Genomic DNA, 21926 nt, shown 5'->3' with positions numbered 1-21926 from the left:
GTCGTGGAACAGGGGGGGGATTGCGCGGAAATAGAGGTGGCAATTGAGTGATTGGCTCGGCAAATCGAACAGACCAGTTGGGGTGAGGGGCCACAGCCTCGTGGTTAATAGAATCCCCTGAAGCCACTGGTTGACCAGGTGTTTCCCGTTTCTATCTGGAATCATCCCGGTCATTTCCTGAGTCTGCTCTGTCCTGCTTATCAGCCTTGCTTCGCTTCCGAGGTTGGTTAACATTCCATCCTCTAATTTGCGTTGGACCAGAGCTCGGAAGGGCAGCCAATGAGCCCGTTTCCTTGTGATCATAGGGAATGGTCTTCAACTCGGGCTTGTTTGACCATGCTCGATGAGCGGGGACTGGGGCGGGCTGTAGTTTGCGATACTTTCCAGATCCAGCATCAGAAGATCCCGAAGGTGTGGATCGATGGCGATGCATAGAGCCGTGCATCCCTTGTGGCGTCCCGGGGGGGCTTTGGGCCATAGGGCCGGACATGGGCTGCGGGTTTCCAAAAGTTGGAGACAGGATCTGAGGCGCGTAGCCAGGACCGGATGGTCCCATGTAGGATTGCTGTTGCTGAGGGTTGGGCAGGATTCTTTCCGGTCCGATTGATGGCATAGGAGCAAGGGGTTCGGCAGCAGGGTACCCATGGTGGTAAGATCGAGCCGGAGCAGGATTATAATAGCTGTTCATGCTATGAACAGCTGGCCTCATCATAGGGTCTCGCATCATGTCATCCTGGACAGGCTGAGCCCGGCCCCGAGGTGGTCGGAGGGGGGGAAGGGGTTGAGGCGGGAGTGTTTCGGGATTTGGGTTATGAGAGAAGGGCATCCTTGGAGGAGGAGCCTGTGAATAATGCTGCTGTGGCTGTGGCTGTAGCGGCTGTTGGGGAGGTGGTGGCGGCGGCGCCTGAGTAGCAGGCTGCTGGGACGACCAGTAGGTACGGGGATATCCTGTGTTGGGGCCAGGAGGAGGCACAGGAGCAGTTTGTGCAGGAGCCGGCGCCGGACCGGGGCCTTCGGGGCCATAGTTTGCCATGCGGCTACTTGCGTAGACTGGCTCGATTGGCCGTCCAGAGCCCATATGCATGTCTCGAGGTTCCGGCACATTATACCCATAGGAAGAGTAGTAGGGTTGGTGCTGTTCCTGGACAGGAGGCGCTTGTGGAGGAAGGGGAGGTGCAGGATGCTGCTTATACTCCATAGCTCTTGGCGGAGGTGCATGAACCATAGGCTGCTCAGGCGGAGGTTGCTGATAGGCAATTGGCTCTGGTACAGCGTGGTGAGGGGGGTGAGAGACGGCTACATGACCTGGGCCGACTGGCTGCACTGGCTGGAGCTCTCGTTGCGGCTGGGGATTTCGGATGTATCCTCCAACCGGCTCAATAGGGGCATGCTGGCTGCTGATGGGAGCATGGCTCAAAGGAGCAACGGGTGGGAAATCTTCGCGCGTGGTTCTCATATCAGATTCCAGCTCGGGCATGGGCATGGGCATGGGCATGAGAGGAGTCGGGGCCTTGATGGTGTTGCCCTCGGGTTCCTGCAGACGAGTCTCGACGTTGCACAGCTCAGCAAGGAAATTGAGGTTGAGGTTGTTGTTCGTCTCAACGGCAGGTGCCCCAGCAGGTTTGGAATCCGTGAAGACATCTCTAATGGCATCATATCTTGCAGGCTTTGGTGCAGGCACCACAACTCGCGTGTTCTCTTCCGCCTCCACAAATGCAGTCGCGTAGGTAAGAACGGACATGGCAGCAAGGCCACCCTGAGACGATTCAGCAGATTCCTCCTCGGTGGCGACCTGTTCATCAGTCTCGGGCGAGGTCTCGACGACCTCGGGCTTAGACTCGAGCTCCAGGGCTGCCGTGCCTAGAGATCGGGCGCGAAGTTCTTCATCGGTGTACACGTATTCTGTGACGGCAATATCTTCCAAGGGGATGTCGCCCATCTTGCAGAAGCGCCGCATAGCCGCATTCATCTTCACTCTCACAGGCGCATCCTCCACACGACGATAGTTAATCGTCCTCTGGAATGAGCGTGAAGCGTGAGAGATGCGACCAGAAGGTTCGGCAATGTAGACCACGGGCTTTCCGGGCATGACAAACGGCATGGTAGGCTCCGGCTCGTTTGTGCTGTTGGGCAAGAAGATGCCATATTTCGGGTGGAGGCCATGCTTCTTGACGAGCTCCTGGTCGAAATCAGATGGACGAGTGTTGGAGTAGTCATAGCCGTTGCACCAGTAGTCAAAGTGCATGCCATTGCTGTTGGGGGTGTCGAGGTATTTACCTCGTTTGGCGCGAGTGTGGCCTTTGGAAGAGTCATTGGAGCTGTCACGGAAGCCAATGTCATGATCATCAAACCAGAAGAGTCGCGGAGCGAGAAGGCGGCTGTTAATGCCCTTCTCTTTCATGGACGGTCTCTGATTGTACATGCGGCAGCCATACTCGTCAGGCTCCGAGATGTTCTTGGGCAGAGGTGGGCTCTTTTCACGAGCTGACTGCTTGCCGTTGGACTTGACGACGGCAGTAGAAGTGGCACCATTGGGAATGACAACGGGTTCGGGAGAGGCAGGAGCAGAGTCCTCTTCGGCCGGAGCGCCTTCGATGTGAGCCTCAATTTCAGTTGCGAGGAGACCCTTGGCGGGAGCAATTGGGGCGGCGGGCAGAAGCTGGCTATCAAAGTTGCTGCGAGTCGTCTTCTTGGGTGTGGGCTGGCCATCCGGCTGGTCTTGGGCGCGGCGCTTGTTGCTGCCTCGGCCTCGGCCACCTCTTCCTCCTCGAGTGCCAGAAGAGGTCGTGGTGGTAGTCACGGCAGCGGCGGCAGCCTCAGCATCGCGCACCTTGTGCCACATCTCGGTACCCTCGACGCGGGAGGGATAAGGCACCAAGTGGCCATCCTTGTAGCATTCATAGATGCCGAAATCATTGTCGAGTTGATGATCAGTAATGACTTTGTACTCATACTGGTCATCGGAGATCTGTGGTGGTATCGCGTCAGTAAAAAGCGTCTGGATAAAGCTGCACCCATGACCCTCGAGCGGAGGCTAAAAGAGGCTAGGAGGGTGGAAGGGGGGACGGTGTGCCGATCAGGGCATCCCATGACTAATAGAACAGCAAAATACTTACATCGACTGGGAGATCTCTTGATTCCAGCGCAGCAAGAATGCGGAGACGGTTACCTTGACCGTCATAAAACTGTTCTTCAATGTCCTGAAGACCATTCTGCGAGACGGAGAACTGTCAGCTAGGGTGCCGCCACGGAAAGAATGGGTGTAAAAAAAAGCAAAGCCGAAGGGGAAAAAACTCGGCGTGGGTAGGGATGAAAGGAAAATGGACGTACTATAAATTCCTGTTCTAGAACATACTGCTCGGCATCGTAAGTGCCTTCAGCAAGCTTTAAATTGGCTTCCAGCTGGCGGTCAAAGAGCTTGAGTTTCTCTTCGAGGCGATCGTGAAGCTCTTGCAGGACCGGCAGGTGTTCACTGGAGAATCGAAGTGAGTCCGACCTTGCCAGGATCTCCTCGATGGCGCGGTCGGCGAGTTCCTGCAGGGCGGGCTTGAGGGCATGCGCCACGGCCTGATAGTTGGCCTTGAGATCTCTCTGGCGCTCATAGGCGGCCTGGACGCGAGAGTCTGCGAAGCTTTTGGCTCGACCTCTCCGCGTGCCACCGCGGCCGGTCTTGGTATATGTTGATTTGGTAATGCCTCCAGTCAACGAGGAAGCGCCTCTACCGCCGCCTCGACCTCGGCCAGCACGGCCTCCGCGCCCACCTCTGCCGCGGCCACGGGTGGCAGGCTCCCGTGTGAGCGACTCGTTCTCAGCAGCCATGGTGAGAGACTAGCCCGACCATGTATGAAGAGAAGGAGTGTGGCGTTGCGGGTGAGAGTTGGCGATGATGGAAGAGTATGAGAGGATGAAGATGGGAGGCGAGGGGATGTTTAGATGGGCAGCTGAGTGTGTGAAGATGAGGAGAGAGGCGTAGAAAAGGCCTGGTGTCTGGGAAGAGAAGAGAACAAAAACGCAGCTTGTGAGTTGTAAAGCCGGGGTCAGGCCAGCCAACCAAGAGTGTCAAGTAAGCCGAAAGAGCACGCGCGCCGCGGTGCCGAAGGAGAAGCTTGACGACGACGAAAAGAACAGAGACGCAGACCTAAGTGCAGCAATGCGGTGCAAGGGTTGGGGATGAGGCAAGACGAGATGGATGAAGAAGAGGGAGAATGCGAGTTTTGACGATGTTGTGTTGATGGGTTGGAGCAGCCACAAACATGGAAGCGTTTGAAAAGAAAAAGGTCCGGCTGGTGAAGTGCACGAGGTACGTACACCAATAGCAGCAGCCACTAAGGCTGGGGAACCGCAGTGCCGCTTTTGGGGTGAAAGTGAAGAGAAGCTGACTTTGTACTGAGGCGTCTACTGCAATAGGCCGGACGAGAAAAAAAGGCTGGGCAGAGCACCGGCTTTTTCGTCTGACTGGCGAGGCGGCTCACTCACCGCGCAGCACAGACAATGGGCAGAGCACGGAAAGGAGCAGCAGCTATTGAGCAGCGAGAACAATAAGAATAATAATAATAAGACTTGCACGCAGCAGCTGCTGAGATGAAATGAAATGCGCTGGCGAGGTGCCGGGAAGATTTTTGACGGTGAAAGCTCAAGAAACGCGGCAACGCTGTCGAGAACGAAAAAGGTCCAGTGCGGCCAATCCCTTTTCTGGGCCCCGGCCCAACCGCCAGGCGTGTACCGTACCTTAGGTAGCTGGTGCGTGTACTTTTACAGCAGTGGACGGGGGGGGAAGGGTCACTCCGTGGTACCGGGAACATTGCACATCGCCCACTGCACGCAGTCGGACGCAGCGCCTCTAGACCGGTTTTGTTTATTCCCGCGCCTCTGGTTGGTGCGGACCAGGTGAATCTCCGGCTGCCGCGCTCGAGTGGGCTTGCTGGGGAAGGGACTTTGAAGGGGACTTTGAGTGGCAGCAGGTACCGGTGACTTGCAGGGGACAGGCCAGACGAGACGAGACTCCTCTTCACCGCAGAGTGGAGAAGCGCGGCTGCGAGAACTTCAACATGCGCTCACTTTTGAGTAACGCCAGAAGAAGCGGTTGCTACGAGAGACGAGGAAAGCATTTGATGATTTACGCTGCAGGCTTGCATTATTGACATGACGGCGACCTTTCTGACGATGGACATGTTCAAAAGAATAAGCCCTGGTCCATCGTTTCCAGGGGTGCCGCGACAACGAACAACGCCGTGGCTACGTGGGTAGATGGTTGATGGCCAGATGCTGCCATCTCATGAGAACACGCCATAGCGCAGCTGCAAAATGCAAACCAATGCACATGTCGGGACACCAGATGCCGGCGCTGTCCGCGTCTCCCGCGTCGTGCTCGCGGGCCTGCTGTGCGTGCGTTGGGCACGATATGCAAGGCAGAGCCTGATTTCACTTTCATGTCACTGCCCATTGAGCTTCTTTTGGGAGGTGGACCGCTGGCATCCGTGAAGCCCCGAAAAAAAGAGCCTAAAAGCTGCATTGCGCAACAAGGTGCCTGGCGAAAATCACGTTGAGCTCACTTTCTGCTGCGTCTCGGTGATGAGGCTTCCGAAAGCGAGCCACCAAACTCCCCATACAAGATCCACGACAATAGAATCGAATCGCAGAGCACACACACATTCTCTCTCTCTCTCTCTCTCTGAGTACAAAGACGCCGACTTCCTTTTACGACACGATGCCCCCCCTTTGTTTGAGGCTGCTCCCCCTCTGTCTCATTGACGTTGTTTTGCAGTGATTCCTGTGGCCACGAGCACAGTAGCGAAAACAGGTCCGCCCTGTCCCCACCAGTTGAATTGCCTGTTTAGGATTGTGACGGCGCGATAAAAAAGAGGTACGTACTAGCCCGCCTACCAGACCTGTTCTATGACGACCCTCAGGGCTGCTGCCACTGTTAGTCGGTGCCATCCACAGTGGTGTTAGTCCCCTACAAACAACTGCCCGCAATTGATGGATGCAATTGATGCCTCAATACCTCTTGATGGATCTTCAACATTTTGCTTTTTTTTCCGCTTTCATAGCCAACCACTATAGGAATCAGCAATAATTGACGGATATTCTCCTTCTTCTACTACAAATTAACTTGTTACTTATTTTCCTTTACCCATTTTCTCATGTCCTTTCGCATCCCGCATCGACCCGCCTCACAACTCAGATGTCAAAAACCACCGCTGCACACGATCTACCGTCATCTGCAGAAGCGCTGTAGCGCAGTGCTCCGCAATCGTGTTAAACAGCGGGCTTTACAGCACGATTTTAGCGCGGCTCTGGACGGCGGCACCTAATTTGGGCGTCGACCCCCAAAGTCTTATCACTGATTGGTCCAATCTCACAATCCGCTGCCGCCATCCCGCCCGTAGTTGCACGTGAGATCTTCCCCTTGTGCTTTGTAACTGGTCCCTTTTTTTCTTTTTTCGACCTTTTGCTCTTTGGGAGCACACGCCCTAAAAGTGGTTCCGCCTCAGCTACCTCAGCTTTTTTTTTTCTTCCATGCCGCTTCTTTGCATCATTCGACATCGCATTCTCCCCCACGAATTGCAACCCCTTGAAGCTGCGCTGCTTCCAATAACCGTCCAATGGCAAAAAGGCGGAAGCTAGCGCGCCAACAGGCAGCACAGCGACCTTCCGGGCGTCCGCAGCAAAAGGAAAAGAGCCAATCGAAGAAGCCCCTCCAACCCAAGCCGGCCAAGAAGCACCGCCAGCAGCAGCACGACGAGCCGGTGATCCCCTTCAGCCCCAGCGACCGCATCCTGCTGGTGGGAGAGGGCGACCTGAGCTTTGCCGCGTCCATCATCGAGCACCACGGCTGCACAAACGTCACGGCGACGGTGCTGGAAAAGGACCATGCCGAGCTGCTAGCAAAGTACCCCGCCGTGGATACCAACATTGCCGTCGTCAACCGCCGCCCGGATCCCCCCAGTCACGGCGCCGGGGCCGATGCCGATGCAGACGGTCAACCGGACGGCGATGACGACGACGATGAAGACGAGGAATACGACGAGGACGACGACAATTCCGACGCTGTCAATTCCAAGAAGCGCAAGATCGTCAACAACAAGCTGGTCTACAACGTCGACGCCACCAAGCTCCCTCCCTCCGTCGCCCGCGTCCCCCACGACCGAATCATCTTCAACTTCCCCCACGTCGGCGGCAAGTCCACAGACGTCAACCGCCAGGTCCGCTACAACCAGGAGCTGCTCGTCTCCTTCTTCCAGCGCGCCCTCGCCTCGCCCGCCGCCCCGCTCGCCCCTGGCGGCTCCATCGTCGTCACCCTCTTCGAGAGCGAGCCCTACACCCTCTGGAACATCCGCGACCTCGGCCGCCACGCTGGCCTCCAGCTCGAGCGCAGCTTCCGCTTCCAGGCCGACTCGTATCCGGGCTATCACCACGCTCGCACTTTTGGCGTCGTGAGGAACAAGAAGGGGGAGGAAAGCTCTGGCTGGAAGGGCGAGGACAGACCCGCAAGGAGCTATGTTTTTATGAGGAAGGAGGAAATACAGAGCCAGGTTGGCAAGAAGCGGAAGCGATCTGGCGACGACTCTTCAAGCGACGAAGATGACGAGTAATTTAATCATGCGATCCATCTACCATATAATTTCATTTCAGCATATAGACACCTACCTAAGGTATATAATGGGCAACACATCTGTACATATATAATTGACAACCCCAAGGTCAGCGTTTTATAAGGATAATCACGGCATCTTCATTTGGACAAGGGCGGCATGGTGGCGTTTTGTTTCGGGACATGGTCTCTACCTTTATTGTATCCTCTAAAGTTGAAGTTAATTCAATATTACGTTACCCTGGCACAGTCATAAGAAATCGTCCCGTGTCATCTCATTCCGAATCTTCCCGTGTCATCTACAAAATAAAATGAAAATGAAAATGAAAGTATATCCAAGACTCCATGGCCCCGTTGATCACGTCAAATCAACCTCGGGATGCAAAAAAAAAAAAAGAGAGAAGCAAAAATCAACATCTTTTCCCCCTGTATATTTCCGTCCCATTTCCCGCGCCAAGGCACGCGATATGCAAAACACATTCTGAACCCACCAACAAATGGAAAAACATCCCCTATACCCTGCCGCAAATCACAAGCCTAAAACGCCACAAAAGCACAGATGTCATCTCAAGGAAGAAACAGAGATAGGTAAGAACGAGGTATATCAAATATAGCGAGTCGCTCCCAAGCCTCCGAAAAAGAAGCCCTTTTGTTCAAATCGAGGTAAATTCGTCCTTCTTGCTCCTGTCCTGTCCCGTCCCCTCCTCTCCGATTACGCAGACACCGGTGGTGAACTTCGTTGGCGACGACGCCTCATTGTCTGTAAAAAAACATCCATTCCATTTCGTAGTAAAATCCCCTCCCTCCCTAAGCCTCCACCTCCAATTTCCCGGTATGCCAAACCAAACCCAAATTACTGTCCCAGAAAGTAAGAAAGAAAACGTGGGACCAAAAACAGATTCCTTTTTTTGCTGCTTCCTAAAGTCATAAAAAGAGTAGATATAGAGAATAAAGAAAGCCAAATAAAGAGGGAGCAGAGAGGAGTTGAAGCACAATCCATCTCCTCCGCTCCCATTATAGGTGAAAATAAAACCCGAGGGGGATATGATATACAAATACCCCACGTTTTGAAAAAGAAGGGGTAAAAGAAGAAGAAAAGTAACCATATGGTACAATGCAGATTCTATCGTGACCCTTTAAACTCCCATGCAATCAGAGGTTTGTGCATTAATTTGTAATATGTGCAATCCAGGATAGCCTGATTAAGATGCTGGTAACTTTTAATGGCCCAACAGTTCCTGTTGTCGGGCATTACCATGTTCGTCCATAGACGTTTGCTGTCCAGCCGGACCATCTGGGTTCAACCGCGAGGCGGCCTCTTTCTTCCTTGCCTGCTCTTCGTCGTCGAGCCTCTGCGCCTCCTCATTCTCTCGCATCAGCTCCTCTTCTTGTTTAAGCAAAGCCAGTTCCGCCTCCGTGCGATTTGCACCAGGGTTCTCTGGAGGAGGCGGAGGCGGGGGTGGAGGAGTGGCACCGTCTGCACCATCCTCCTTTAACCTCTTCATGTCAGGACCATCAAGAGGCGATTCTGCAGAAGCTTCCACGGCGTCAATATCACGCTTTCGTTTACGATCAGGGGCATCGGGCGAGTCATCTTCCACATCACTAAGAACAATGTCATCCGCGGCAGCTTCTGGCTCTGGGGGAGAGTCGATTGGGCTCTCGCCAGCCTTTTCCGCGTCGGGGGTTGGCTTCCCGTTGGCACCCTGCTCCGTGTCCGGGCCCTTCTTTGAAGTCTCGGATGCCTTCCTTTTGTGATGTGCCTCAAACTTGGCAACTGCACGGTCCAAAAAGTCTTTCACGTATTTCTTGATGTTGCGCTCTTGCTTTTCGGTAAGCGGCGCGGCAGGGTCGTTGACTCGATTGTTCTTGTAATCAGAGGCCACAAGCTTCTTCGCGACGTCTTTTCCAAGCCTCTTTAGCTCTTCCTTGGGAAGCTTGTGTCGAAATTTGTCCAATACGTGCTTCACCGGGGGGTACACCTACGCAGTTGCCATGTCAGTCTCAGCCTAGATGGAAGATGGGAATGCGAGGAAATAGTGCGTGTTAGGCTCGGGTTTTGATATTACAACATACCGTGTGTTCGTAGACTTTCATCTGCTTCTCTACCGGTAGAGACCGCCATTTGTCCTTCTTAGGCTCCTTTGGAGACGCCTCAGCAGGCGCTGGAGTCTGCGAAGCTGGCTGCTTGGGTGTGCCCTCCTTTGTCACCTTGTCAATGATGCTTTGAATGAGCAGCTGCTCTTGTATAGCCTTGGACGGAGCCTTTGGCGTCTGTTCCGCGGCTGGCTGTGTGGGCCGCTCCCAAGTTGATTTGCCCTGCTTATTGTAAAAATACGTGTTACCGCCCGCATCCTTGGCGGTAAACCATCCTGCAGGCAAGGAGTTGTGGAACGGTCTGCGCTGACGATGGCCATTGTTGTTGTAGAATGAGTTGTTCCTTTGTGGCACATTGCTTCGCGGTCCCTTGGGGGCATCGATGGGACGTGGAGACGCAGTCTTGGGAGTTGGCTGGGATGCTGCCGCTGCCGCCTCCTCTTCACGGGCTTGCCCCCTTCGTTCATCAATGATATTCTGTGCCGGCGCGTTGGGGTCGACTTTTCGCCTTCGTATTCGGTAGGCGACTTCGAGTTTACTCCATTCGTCGAGGAGCTTCTTGGACTGAGAGGCCACGTCTTCATGTTCGGATTCGGCCAGGTTTTGGATTGTCGCCTCGATTTTGGAGTCTTGGATCTTGTTTCTCGTCAACCGGGGAAACTTGTCCAAGATGGACAAGACTTGCATGACCACGTTGCGATCGTCGATAAATGTGTTGAGAGTTGTTTTCAGGATTTGGTATGCGTGCATGCGCATCACACAATGAACGACGCGTTCCTCGTCACAGCGTTGGATTCGCTCCAGCAACTTGACTGCAATCCACTTCTCCTTGCATTGCATCAACGTGGCCATGACCTTGCGAGCATCGTCCTCATCCAAGCTTCTGGGCTGTATGCTATTGACATACTCCTCATCATCCTCGTCGGGACGCTTCTTGCGGGGCTTCTTGGGGACATGGGTATCCCAACTGTCAGCGCCATCGATACCCAGTGCCTCGACAGTAGCGGTGGGCAGCTTGGTAGCGCGCTCAGTCTGTGTCTTTCCTCCGATGAAGCCGACGCAATTTGCTTCTCCGCAGTAGCATGGCTGAGGCTCTGCGCCGTAGCGGTCAACGTTGTAGTTGAAGACGAGCTCCTCGCCTGCTCGAATCTTGCGCAGAGCAAAAATGCCCATGCGAAGCTTATCACCAACCACCCACTTGTCCACAAAACAATTGGGGCTGCATGAATGATTGCAGAACCGACCCAGGTTTCCCTTTTTGGTCGCGTCCACAAACTCGTTCTTGTTAAGCGACATGAAATAGAAGTGCTTGATGCCCTCTTCGTCATATTGGAGCATCCGTCGCCGAAAAGTCGGCTCATTGATAACCTCCCCGATGTACTCATAAATGAAATCGTTGGGTTCTAGAGCTGAATTGGAGCGAAGGCCAAAGCCCTTCTTTTCAGTCTTGATGACTGTCACGTCGGCGTACTGTTTACGTTGAAACCGCCTGTTTTGACAACCGCCACCACAGTTTCCCGCATTAGCGCTACATTCCATCTTGGTCGCGCGATTGATGCAGTCTGAATCTTCGCCACAGGCAAAATTCTCGCCATCTCCTGCTTTCCGTCAGTAAAAATAGCCAAAAGGGAAGAAGAATGCAGGTAATAATCAAGAAAATCCAAGGGCGATACGGGTAAGAAAGGGGGCCGGCAGTTCTAGACGTACGCCATTCTTCTCTGCAGTCACAGTCGAGGGCGTCATTGTCGGTCGAGCCCAGGTGCTTGGATCCATAGAGACAGTCGGGGATGACCTGAAAGGTCTGGCAAGATTCGTCGGTAACGTCTGGGAGGTGGGTATACAAGGGGACCTCGCGAGCGGTGGGCTTCTGTGACGACTTGCGCGACGACCGCGCGGGCTTGGCCGTCGAGTTGGGGGTTCCGACGCTATCGCTCTGCGACTTTGTGCCATCCAGTGAGGCAGGAGACGGGGCTTCGCTACTCCGCGGCTTCGGGGTCGAGGTAGAGGCTCTCGCTGCGCTTTCCAAGTGCGCGCCGCTGTCGGCGGCATCCTCGAGCTTCACTTTCTCCATTCTGGTCGTCGTGTTCTCGTCATCCTCCATTTGACGTCCTGGTCTGAAGCGCGGGTGCGGAGAGGCAAGACAGGCGACGTTGCTCTTGGGACAGCACAGGGAAAAGAGCTCAGTTCAAGGGCGGGAGGCTGAAGAGAAGGGCGTCGCGGTAGCAGCCTTTTTTTTTTCCTCGGTCCCCTTGGGTACGCGCAGGGCAGGGAACCACGTGTAGAAAGCGAAGTGGGCGGGATTGGGTAGAAACGCGAGGACGGCGGGCAAGCGAATGCATCAAGGGACGGGCTGCATCAGGATTCGCTTCAGAGGTCGAGGGCTGAGGGAGTTGGAATGAAGACACAAAAGAAGCTTTTCGAGGTCGGGTTTGGACCTGGACTTGCAGCCAAGGACGCCGTTCTCCCCAGCCGCTGGCAGGGACTAAGGCCCAGGAAGGCGCTCCAGCACTAACGCTTTTTAAACGGGGACGCATCTGCCTACCCTGGAGAGGGTTGATTCTAGGTAATTTTAATTAATTAATATTGAAACTCGATAAAACTTTTATATACTATATTTTATATCATATGAACAGAGAAATAGCATCTATTTATCTATTCTTTTCCCTCAAATTTACCTGGCATTCACGAACACTAGTATTAGTAATTATATAAAACAAAAAAATGTGTTGAATGCGCAATACCCCAGGTTGAGGATAAAAGCGCAGTAATGATTGCAAGAACTTATTCAATGCACATGTTGAATTACTCAAATAGTGTAAAGATACTTACTATTCTAAAATGATGGGACGACCCAAGTCATCTACCTTATGTACCTAGTCAATGGCAGAGGACTGGATTTAATGGTGTTCTCAAATATCTCCGAGAATCACATTCGCGAAACAAGCCACTTCCTAAAAAGGTAGTGCGTTCACTTAGACGGATGATCAATAGCGAATCTTGTCCATCATTGGTTGTCCGGTCCGTTGGTTAATCCGCGAACACGTTCTTGTACCTTTTTGACGACTCGAAGACGTCGATCAAGACATTTTGAGAAGATCTGAGATTTTATTTCATCTTGAAATGCATAGACATGTACATTTGACTGATGGCCGGAGATAAATGGCACCTCCATTTTGCATTGTTATCGCTATCAAGTGGATGCACAGATTTCGATACGGGGACCTTCATCAGCCATCTTTCATTGAGGCTAGAGAGCAGGAGATATAGTAGGCCGGCCTATATTCTCCATGAACCTGCAGTCGGTTACCAATTACTGGTCCAAGTCATTAATCCATTTGGATGATCATCGAGAGTATTTGACATGCTCTGCACCCTAAATTGCCTTATGAAGCCGGTATAGTCGTCACTGGGTGTGTCGGCTAATCTTTGCATAGTTACCTAGGTAGAAATGGAACTTGGTCAAAGCACCCTTAGAGAGGACTAGATGAAGCTCCGCTCAGATACTCATGACGTTGATGTGGAAAATGAGCAACTCTTCATTGAGGGGGAAAAAAAAGAAGGGTGAGAAAGCTCTTGCAATGGTCAAACTTGGCAGCTTGCTTGTCAGTCGATCGAACGGCGAGAGAGTGATGCCTAATCAATTGCACAAGACCAAATTAATCTGTAAATGAGATCGGCTGTGTTCTCTCCAAAGACCACATAATTATGGGTTAAAACGTCTACTACATTCATGCCAGCCAGATTGGTATCTGGTAACGAGAGGCCGTGCCAGATTAATGTGCGAAGAGTTGTCATGCGCTATATGACGGGTGCGACTTGTTGGCAAAATGCGTCAAACTATTCGCCATCATGCGTAGCTATAGGTATCGACAAACAAGATAGATGACCTGTTCAGATTCATCCATTCTCTTGGCACACTTCCGTCATTTTTACCCATATCCGACGAGAAGTAGATGTCGATAGATGCGGCATAGTAAGAAGCAGTCAATTGTATCGTTCGAACATCAGACATGTGTAGATTTCGTGTGAGAGCGGAGGTTTTGTTTCCCTTTACATGTAAATAATTAAAAAGCCCACGTTGGACGGTATAGGAATTTGTACAATGGTCGGCATCTGAAGTTGTTCCTGCGCATCATCTGTACCTGTACAAACTTTCTTGGGTACGGCTTTGCTCCAGAGCATCGAGGCTTTTCTCCACATTCGAGAGGTATTTCTGGATATAATTGCTAAATATGAAATATCCGTAAGATGCTCGGAAAAGAGGAAGAGGTGATAATGTAAAAGGAAAAGTGACGAGGACGGTTGATATTGGGCGGAAGAGCTGATAATAGCCAAATGGGCGGCTACCAATTGGCATTTTTCTTAAAAATAAATATATATATATATATAAATAGCATCCAATGCCTACTAGCAGATGATCATTATCGATTCTTTAAGTGTCAATATTTACTGCAGGCATACATACCTGTCTATCTAGAAGATTTACCTATGCTGTAGATCCATCTGCATCTCGTTGATCCATCTACATGCACAACATCCGTCCATACTTAGTAGGGTAGATCTCCTAGATCTACCTATAAATCTAGATATTTATGTCAAACATCTTTACGATTTCTCTGCAAATTCCTTTTCTTGCCATGAAACACTTGTGCAATCTAGTTCTGCAATTTGCATCTCTTTTAAGACCCTCGTCTATTGCCCGGGATGTTTATAGATGAGCAGGTACCTGCATGAACACATCACGTGATCGACCACACATGGCCGATGACGTCTTGAAGTTCAATTGACATGACTTTGGACTGCGTACAGAGGATCATTCATCAAGTATTTCTCGAATGAAGATGTTAGATCAATTGTGGTATTAACGCATTCACTGAATAGACTCAACACGCGACCAAGAGCTCCGTTACAAACTGCAATTGAATTGAAAATGGGGAAGACTTCTAATTGGAAGGATGAGAGAGTTGCATTGCTGGGGGCTTGTGATGGCAGCCACTTAATTTCACGGATATTACACGGAGTGTATATGCAGCACATCGTTGGCTAATCGAGAGACATAGATGCCCATTCAACTGCACTCCGTATAGGCTCTTTTTGGCGAATTGAGCAGGGCTGCAGGGGAAGTTCTAGAAAGGGTTGCTCAGCTGCAAAATGTACGAGCCACGCTGTGACAGACACTGCATGGGCCAATGATAGCATCTCAGGCTCAGACATTCGGCGCCAAACATGGAAGCTGTTTAGCGCCTTTCGCAAGGGGGTGTCGGATGAGTTGGCAAGGTTGGGATGTCGTCAGAAGCACCGCTTCCCAAGCGATGCGTGCGGCAGCGTTGGTTGGTTGGCCGTAGCCTCAGCCTTGTGTTCAACTATCAAAGAGTCTCCCAGGGCATCAGTTGCAATTGACTTGGTTCACTTACATTGGGTCCTGTTGGCCTTGCAGCTAAAAGGCATGCTTTCCCAACTTTGGGAATTTTTGTACCGGCCGGGCGGGAAACAATGACATCTCGTGCGTCAAGGCTAAAGAAACCGTCGGCCACGTATGGAGAACAACCGCAGAATCCCATCTTGACCGCCATTTGAACAGTGCTTACCCCAAGTTGGGAAACATCGGGATCGCCGACTTCTGGAACGAAGGTTTAGAAACATGCGGAAAGTCATAGTTGGCGTGCACGCAAGGGAGAAGAGGCCAGAGTTGCCGACAGACAACGACTGTTTGCGTTGGGTAGAGAGTACTTTGAAACCCAGCGAATTGCATAGAGAGTGTCAACCCCAGATTTAACCATGCAAGCGGTTGATGCCGCAGCCACGTGGCGACGTAACAGAAAGACAGGGCATTGCAAGTGGTATGACCATGTTGAATTCGAAAATGCAATTGGAAGGCGGACATGATAAACTATCATTCCAGGGGAGTCCGAGCCGGAAAATAGAAGCAGTCATCGAAGGCCAGCATCATGTTCGGCCTCTGCGCAGAGAATTTTTTATGATGTGTTGTACATGAGTGGGTCTGGTGGGTGCCAGCTCATTATGCATGAGGTATTGGCCTCCAAAAAGAACCGGTTCGTCTTGCAAATAGCGAGCCTATATAAGAGAGGCGGACACCGATAGTTGGGCCCAGGTAAAGTCCTGTTGTCGTCGAGCGTATGGCAGAAAAAAATGAAGCAATCGTCGAGATGTGGTCGCGATGCCTCGCCCGCCTGGATCGCGCGGCTAACGGGACGGGCCCGCCACCGTCCAAGCATGACCTTCTGTGCAGCCATGCGTTGAGTCTCGCCAGTGACTGGTGACGAACTTGTGGATTGCGCTGCGGCAGAGACATCTGACAAGAGCGCAGAGCGCGGCGTGATTGGTGCGCTGCCATCCAGTGGTCTTGTGGCCATCCAATGTGCTCTGGTTCTGGTACGGAGCATTCGCGGCCAATGGGCGAATTGCAGTCAGCTCGACGCCATGCCGCATCACGCGGGCAATCAAACGACATGTTTTTATCAAATCTCTTTTCCGGAGCCTTACTTTGCATCATGTACTATGGTGCAAGCACAGGATTGTCGCCCGCCGCGACGGAGCGAATGGCCACCGTGATGCATATCTGGTGCGATGCGGCCACCTGAGAGGCCACCCCCACCTTTGGTCAGGATCACTCAGGTTGGGTCAGACATACAGACAGACAGGCGGGCAAGAGATGATGAGAGCCGCCAGCAGAAGCAGCCACCCGGGGCAGGGAACCAGGACGAAGGACACGAGAGCCAAGACGCAACAATGAGAGAGACCAGAGACAGCAAAGACGAAAAGCAGGCTTGCCGCTTTTGGTGCTGAGGGACGGGAAGCAAAGCAAGACAGTCAGGCGGCCGATGGCTGGCGTGGGATTGGCCGATTCAGCGCAACAAGGTCCGCCACGATGCAGCTGCACGTCAGGTATGGGCACACCCATTCGACAAAGGTGCTTGACGGCGTCTGGAGCGTCGGCTGTGTGTCGCATCGCCTAGGCGTGGTAGCGCGCAGCAAATCGGATGGCGCCGTGGCCATGCCCAGCACCCGGGGCCTTGCTGGGATCCATCGACAGCAGGACTCAAGGGCCTCTTCGGTAGTTGGCGGTACTGACCAAGGTGGTTCGCGCGCTGTTTAGATTAATTCGTCGGGCGATCTGATGGTTGCGCCGACCACCAAGCGGAGGAGAGAGGAGGGAGGGAGAACAAGCACAAGCAACATCAGGGAGGGAGGATTTGGAGGGGGGGATCGATGGGATGAGGGTGGTCTAAGAGCGACAAGTCGAGAGTCCATGGGTCCTCAGACTGCACAGGATGGAGTCAGGACAGATCCAAAGCCACGACATTCACCGAAGTTGCCATGCCCTGGTATGACGGGCCAAACATAGGCGGCCGTGGACGACTGCGTATGTGCGAGAGGACCCGCCCAACCGCACGCAGGTGGACGAATGAAACCTTGGTCATGCTGGCCAGGCAGTGACTTATCATACGCTGGATGACGATGGGCGGGATGGGAGAGAGAGGAAGTGAGAGAGAGATGGAGAGATGGAGATGCGAGAGCGTTACGTTGCGATGCGATGCGGGTTGTGGCTGTTGCTCGCAGTTGTTGGCGTTGGTGTTGGTGTTGGTGTTGTTGGGGGAGGGTCTTCATGTCCTGGAGAGAGATCCGTGAAGGATCAAATGGATGGCTGAGCGAAGACGCCGAGAGCTCACCAGCCGCGCCGATGGAGATCCATGGATGGATTCGAGATTGAGGCGAGGCAATACTGTACGAGTACCCAGTCCTGGGTCCATCCTGGACCTTGCCTTGTCCAGGTGCGAGTACACAACAAGTACACCACCTCCAAGTGCAACTACTCAAGGTACTTGTCCGCAACCGCAACGCAGACAAGGGCCTATCCCGCTTTGGAGGCCCTGCCCGTCTCGTCTGGTACCCGTGCCACCGCAAGGCCCGCCCGCCGGCTAAACAGGCGCCCGTCAAGGCATGCAAATGGCCCATGCTCACTCTCACTCACTTGCGGAAAAGGAACCCTTGAAGATACAAGCACAAGAGCACGAGTACAAGCACAAAGTACAAGCACAAGCATGAGCAGACCAGGCCAGGACAGGTATTGGCCTGGGGGATGTTTATTTTTGTTTATTGTTTTTTCCCGCATCGCATCACATCGCAGCTCAGCTCAGCTGTGCAAGTATTGGCCGGTCGTGGTGGATGCGCCAGTGGATGCGGCAGACGCATGTGCAAGTGCAAGTGCAAATGCAACTGCAGCTCTGTTGAGCTCAGTTCAGTTCAGTTCCGTTGAGTCTGGCTGGTCGTGAAATTGAAGCGCTCCGCCGTCCGTATAGCGTCAAATCCGTCCTCCACAGACCCCGGCTCGCTCGCCCACAGGGGCCCCTCCAGGCTCCGTCGCGAGCACTCACTCACAGATTGAGACGGTCCGGATGCAGACGCGGCTCCATCTCACGATGTGCTGCAGCTCCCCGGCAGACCTGACAGACCTGACCTGGGATTTGCCTTTACCTTTACTGGCCAACGGCTGCAACTGGCTAGACCTAGACACGCCACCCAGACGCCCTCCGCCAGCCTGTCGACGGCCCTCCCTACATTAGTGCGGCGGCCTCTGGATCGTTGTGTCAAATCGCCACTGCAGGGTGCCGTCATACTCGACCTTGCCGGGTGCTAAAATAGAATAGCTACGAGGCCTGGGCATATCATTTGATGTGCAAAGTACCTCCCAGATGGTGGCTCTGGCCGGGCGGGAGTACGAGGTACGGCCCTCGGTACACGTACTTCGTGCCGGCCTCTGCTTTTGTGTGCGAGTTGCGCTCCTTTACGCTCCAGCTCGTGGTCACTGTACTTGTGCCTCTTTTGCTTTACTGTACAGACGGTACAAGCACAAGCACAAGCACGAGCACTCGAATCGCCTCTATCGATTTTTTTTACCACTAGACAGGCCAGGGGGGCCCTGGGCGGGTAGTATTTTTTGGGCTTTGCACCAGAGCAACTCACTCAACCTGGAAACCAAACCCAGATCCAGGGCGAGCATCGATCACCCGGGCCGTGGAGAAGCTGCTTGCTTGCTTGCTGCTTGGCTGCTGCACCAGACTGCTTATCTCCATACCTACTTAGTAGTACCTGCTGCTGAGGTGCCAACAAGCGTGTTGCTGCTGTACTGACTGACTCAACACCGTTTTCACCGCGCCTACGAGGACGGACGGGTACAGGATCACGTCCAGGTTGGCTATAGTCCACTTCCATTTCAAACGCAGGTGCTTTAGACGTGCGGCGCAGCGCGGCCTGTTGGACGCTACGCTTGCAAACGCCTCGCCTCTCGGATCTTGGACAAACTGCCTCGCAGGCTCTCTCTGCTCTGCTCTCTGGTCTGGCCTCGATCTGGATCCGTTATTCCCTTCCCCAAAGAGGTCCTGGTTCATCAGCATCCCGCAACAAGTGGTGGCTTCCCCCAGCCCACCGTGGCAACCTTTTCTCTTGTCTACGTCCCTCTTACCTCTTAAAAGAGAGACGGGCTGGAACTGGACCTTGATTCCTTTCCTCTCTCAACTTTTCTCCTTTCGCCTCCTGCTGCAACTGTCGACACATTCACTTCGGACCCCCAAGCTCGTTCGCATCAGGTCAGGTCATCATAAAAACCGCCGGGGGTGCGTTACGTACGGCTTGACATCTGGCAACCGGCCGTGCTTTTTCTCCATCCCGGCAATCTGCACCCTTCTCGTCTTTCTTTGCATCTGCTCGCTTCATTGCCTGCAACAAGCGTGCTACTGCATGTCGCGGATCGACGCTGCACAACCCGCGCCTCTCCATTTGTTTTTGTTTCTCTTCGAGACCCCCAAGAACCCGCTCGTATTAACCACGAGGCCCTTGGAAAAAGCCGCGCGCCTGCTAGCCGGTGTCGTGCATTTTTCTTCTTCACGATAGTGGGCTGGAGACGACATTGACGGACAGGGAAAACGGAGGATCCAGTCCCTCCTCCACTGCCTGCCGGGGGAGCAACGCCCATCTGCAGGGCTTGTTTTTTTTGACCAGGCCTTGTTTCTCGACTAGTTTCTGGCCTACTTTTTTTTTGTCCTAACTGTTGGCCCTGCGAGATCTGCCTGAGAGGGGTCTCGTGGAGGAGTGGCTGCACAACCACCACAATCAGGTTATCTTGATCAGAGCCGTACTACGACACTCTCTCGCCCTGCCTCGCAGCGTTGCAGTTGGACGATAAACTCCCTCATCTCGACTACTTTCTGGACTTGTATCTTTTGACTTTCGTCATATTCTTTCTTTCGGCGGTCCTTTCAAACCCTATACTTACCGCAGCGTCAATGTTTGCACGAGAATCGGCATCACGTTCTATTCTCCTTTGCTCTTCTCTTCTCTGACGTTCACCACACCATTTCCCCCACCTTATCAGAAACCATGGCTGCTTCGTTTTCCCTGGATGAGAAGGTATGTTGGATCACACAGTCGTTGGAAACCCTGTTGAAAGCCAAAATCTAACAAAAGTGTCTTTGTCTAGCGGTTTGTTCTCGCAGAGATGATCAAATGCAGCACTGTTGATATCGAAAGACTGGCACGATTTGTTGAGTCCAATGTGCTCGACCCAAAGTGGATGACCATGCAAATACCAACAGGTATGGTGACGATATATCATTACTGTGACGGGTTCGTTTTTTTCTAACTCTACATAGGCCGCAACCTAGAACAGTGCATGCAAGTCGCGAACCTCCTATCGACAGCCCCAGGTCACAGATCCTCAATGTCTCAGAATGATCATTTGATCAGCAACGGTATGAACCAGCCAAGACAGATTGCGCCGAGAACGAGCCCTGGCGGCCAAACGCCTGGGGCCATGCCGACGTCGCCTGGCAATATGTCACCGTGGCAGCTGGCGGATGGCGTTGAAGATAGACGACCCGTTCAGTACGAAGCCCCTAGTACTCAAGTTCCAAAGAAGAGAGGACGCCCCTCGCGAATAGACCGAAAGACAGCCGCTCCGGCACGACTTGCCACCATCGCCCCCAAGCCTGCTCAGCTCAACCCCGGTCCGAATACGCCTCGAACTATTCTTCCAGCAGCTCAACGACAGGACGATGCTCAAAACTCTCAGCCGCATCCTTCGGTTCATACCCTACCACCTCTCGATTCGCCGCCAGGTAGGAAGAAAAGACGAACGGCCATGGGTGCAGTTTCGGTTTCTACCTCTCCTCCTGCGCCTCCTCCTGGTCCCTATCTACCTCCTGTTACCACGCCTCCATCGTCTCTGGACTATGGTAATCGGCCAGTAAGTTGCAAGACGCAGATCCTACATATTCTCTGTCTAACTCCATCGCCGCAGCGAGCGTCAAGTGAGACAGACTCCACAGGTGCTCGCGAGTCGGGGCAAATCCAACCCCCTCGCCCAGTCCCACTGGAGCCGGAACCACGACAGTCACCTTTCATGCCGGTTGGATCTGCGGCACCACCATCTCAGATCAAGGCCTAGCAACGTTGTGGTTTCGATTTTTCAAGCGCATCTCGGCCAACGGCGTCAGAGATGCTCCACAGGGATACGTTTTATGTTTTTGATGCAGCTTCTCAGCTTTCTTTCCTTCAGAGTGACTTTATATACCCTCAACTTGTCTTTTTTATTGCATTCTTGCGGCTTTCTGTCTTTCTACCTGCATCTTGTTGTTTACCGCCTTTCTTCCCTTTCCTTCCTTTTTACTGTGTGGGGACGAAGCATGCCAGCGGCGTCTGGTGACTGCATGGCCTGGAAGTCGGCCGCTTTGACATGGATGGATTAAATGAACCATGATGAATTTGGGCTTGGCAAATGAGTTAGGCAATCATGAATGATATGATCTCATGATAGGGTGGGCTATCTGCTATCTTGCACTTGCTTTCATTCCTTTTACATGTTACGGATAGATTTGGCTGGGCTTGCCGTTGAACGGCACCTCGGCCCCCTTTTTTCTCCTTCTTCACAACCACGGGTAGCCTTCATTTCTGCACCATAGGGAATTCGACGATGCAAAATCTCTTTTTGGCATCTGAAGATTGTATGAGTACTATTCAGGTATGTGGATTAGATCAACGAGGTTGGCTGGTAGGTTATCTTTTGTTTATAGAGGCGCTCGGGGGGGTATGGCCAGGGAGGTAGTATTCTGCAGTTTGTCCATTCTCGATGTAACGACTGCAGTTAGTACCTTTGGCCTTTGGAATGTGCACACGTATACCACGCAGAATACGAGTACGTATTGGTACGGAATAGTCT

The 21926-nt window shown here is 52.8% G+C and overlaps 5 protein-coding genes across 5 annotated transcripts; 2 read left to right on the top strand and 3 right to left on the bottom strand.

The window, feature by feature from the left end:
* Window positions 1-51: 51 nt before the first annotated feature.
* On the bottom strand, window positions 52-4267 carry V8C40DRAFT_283289 (uncharacterized protein). The gene is made up of 3 exons (XM_083221920.1): window positions 3331-4267; window positions 3117-3212; window positions 52-2968 (listed from the first exon to the last, which is right to left on the bottom strand). The coding sequence occupies exons 1-3, from the start codon at window positions 3817-3819 to the stop codon at window positions 152-154; spliced, it is 3402 nt and encodes a 1133-aa protein (XP_083068429.1). The 5' UTR covers window positions 3820-4267; the 3' UTR covers window positions 52-151.
* Window positions 4268-6395: 2128 nt separating this feature from the next.
* V8C40DRAFT_256483 (25S rRNA (uracil2634-N3)-methyltransferase) lies at window positions 6396-7840 on the top strand. The gene has a single exon (XM_083218280.1). The coding sequence runs from the start codon at window positions 6606-6608 to the stop codon at window positions 7593-7595; it is 990 nt and encodes a 329-aa protein (XP_083068428.1). The 5' UTR covers window positions 6396-6605; the 3' UTR covers window positions 7596-7840.
* An 871-nt stretch (window positions 7841-8711) lies between these two features.
* V8C40DRAFT_117337 (uncharacterized protein) lies at window positions 8712-11925 on the bottom strand. The gene is made up of 3 exons (XM_083210876.1): window positions 11399-11925; window positions 9671-11289; window positions 8712-9576 (listed from the first exon to the last, which is right to left on the bottom strand). Exons 1-3 carry the CDS (start codon window positions 11790-11792, stop codon window positions 8815-8817), a joined length of 2775 nt encoding a protein of 924 aa, XP_083068427.1. The 5' UTR covers window positions 11793-11925; the 3' UTR covers window positions 8712-8814.
* A 4913-nt stretch (window positions 11926-16838) lies between these two features.
* Window positions 16839-18036, bottom strand: V8C40DRAFT_117283 (uncharacterized protein). Its single transcript, XM_083210875.1, has one exon. The coding sequence runs from the start codon at window positions 17666-17668 to the stop codon at window positions 16970-16972; it is 699 nt and encodes a 232-aa protein (XP_083068426.1). The 5' UTR covers window positions 17669-18036; the 3' UTR covers window positions 16839-16969.
* A 1851-nt stretch (window positions 18037-19887) lies between these two features.
* Window positions 19888-21443, top strand: V8C40DRAFT_117278 (uncharacterized protein). The gene is made up of 3 exons (XM_083210874.1): window positions 19888-20119; window positions 20190-20304; window positions 20362-21443. Exons 1-3 carry the CDS (start codon window positions 20090-20092, stop codon window positions 21153-21155), a joined length of 939 nt encoding a protein of 312 aa, XP_083068425.1. The 5' UTR covers window positions 19888-20089; the 3' UTR covers window positions 21156-21443.
* The last annotated feature ends 483 nt before the right edge of the window (window positions 21444-21926 follow it).

The sequence above is a fragment of the Trichoderma camerunense genome (genome assembly GCF_050948025.1).
Source record: "Trichoderma camerunense strain CBS 138272 chromosome Unknown V8C40scaffold_22, whole genome shotgun sequence".
Taxonomy (NCBI): Eukaryota; Fungi; Ascomycota; class Sordariomycetes; order Hypocreales; family Hypocreaceae; genus Trichoderma; species Trichoderma camerunense.
The sequence above is the reverse complement of the archived record's forward strand: the minus strand, read 5'-3'. Positions and strand labels throughout refer to the sequence as shown.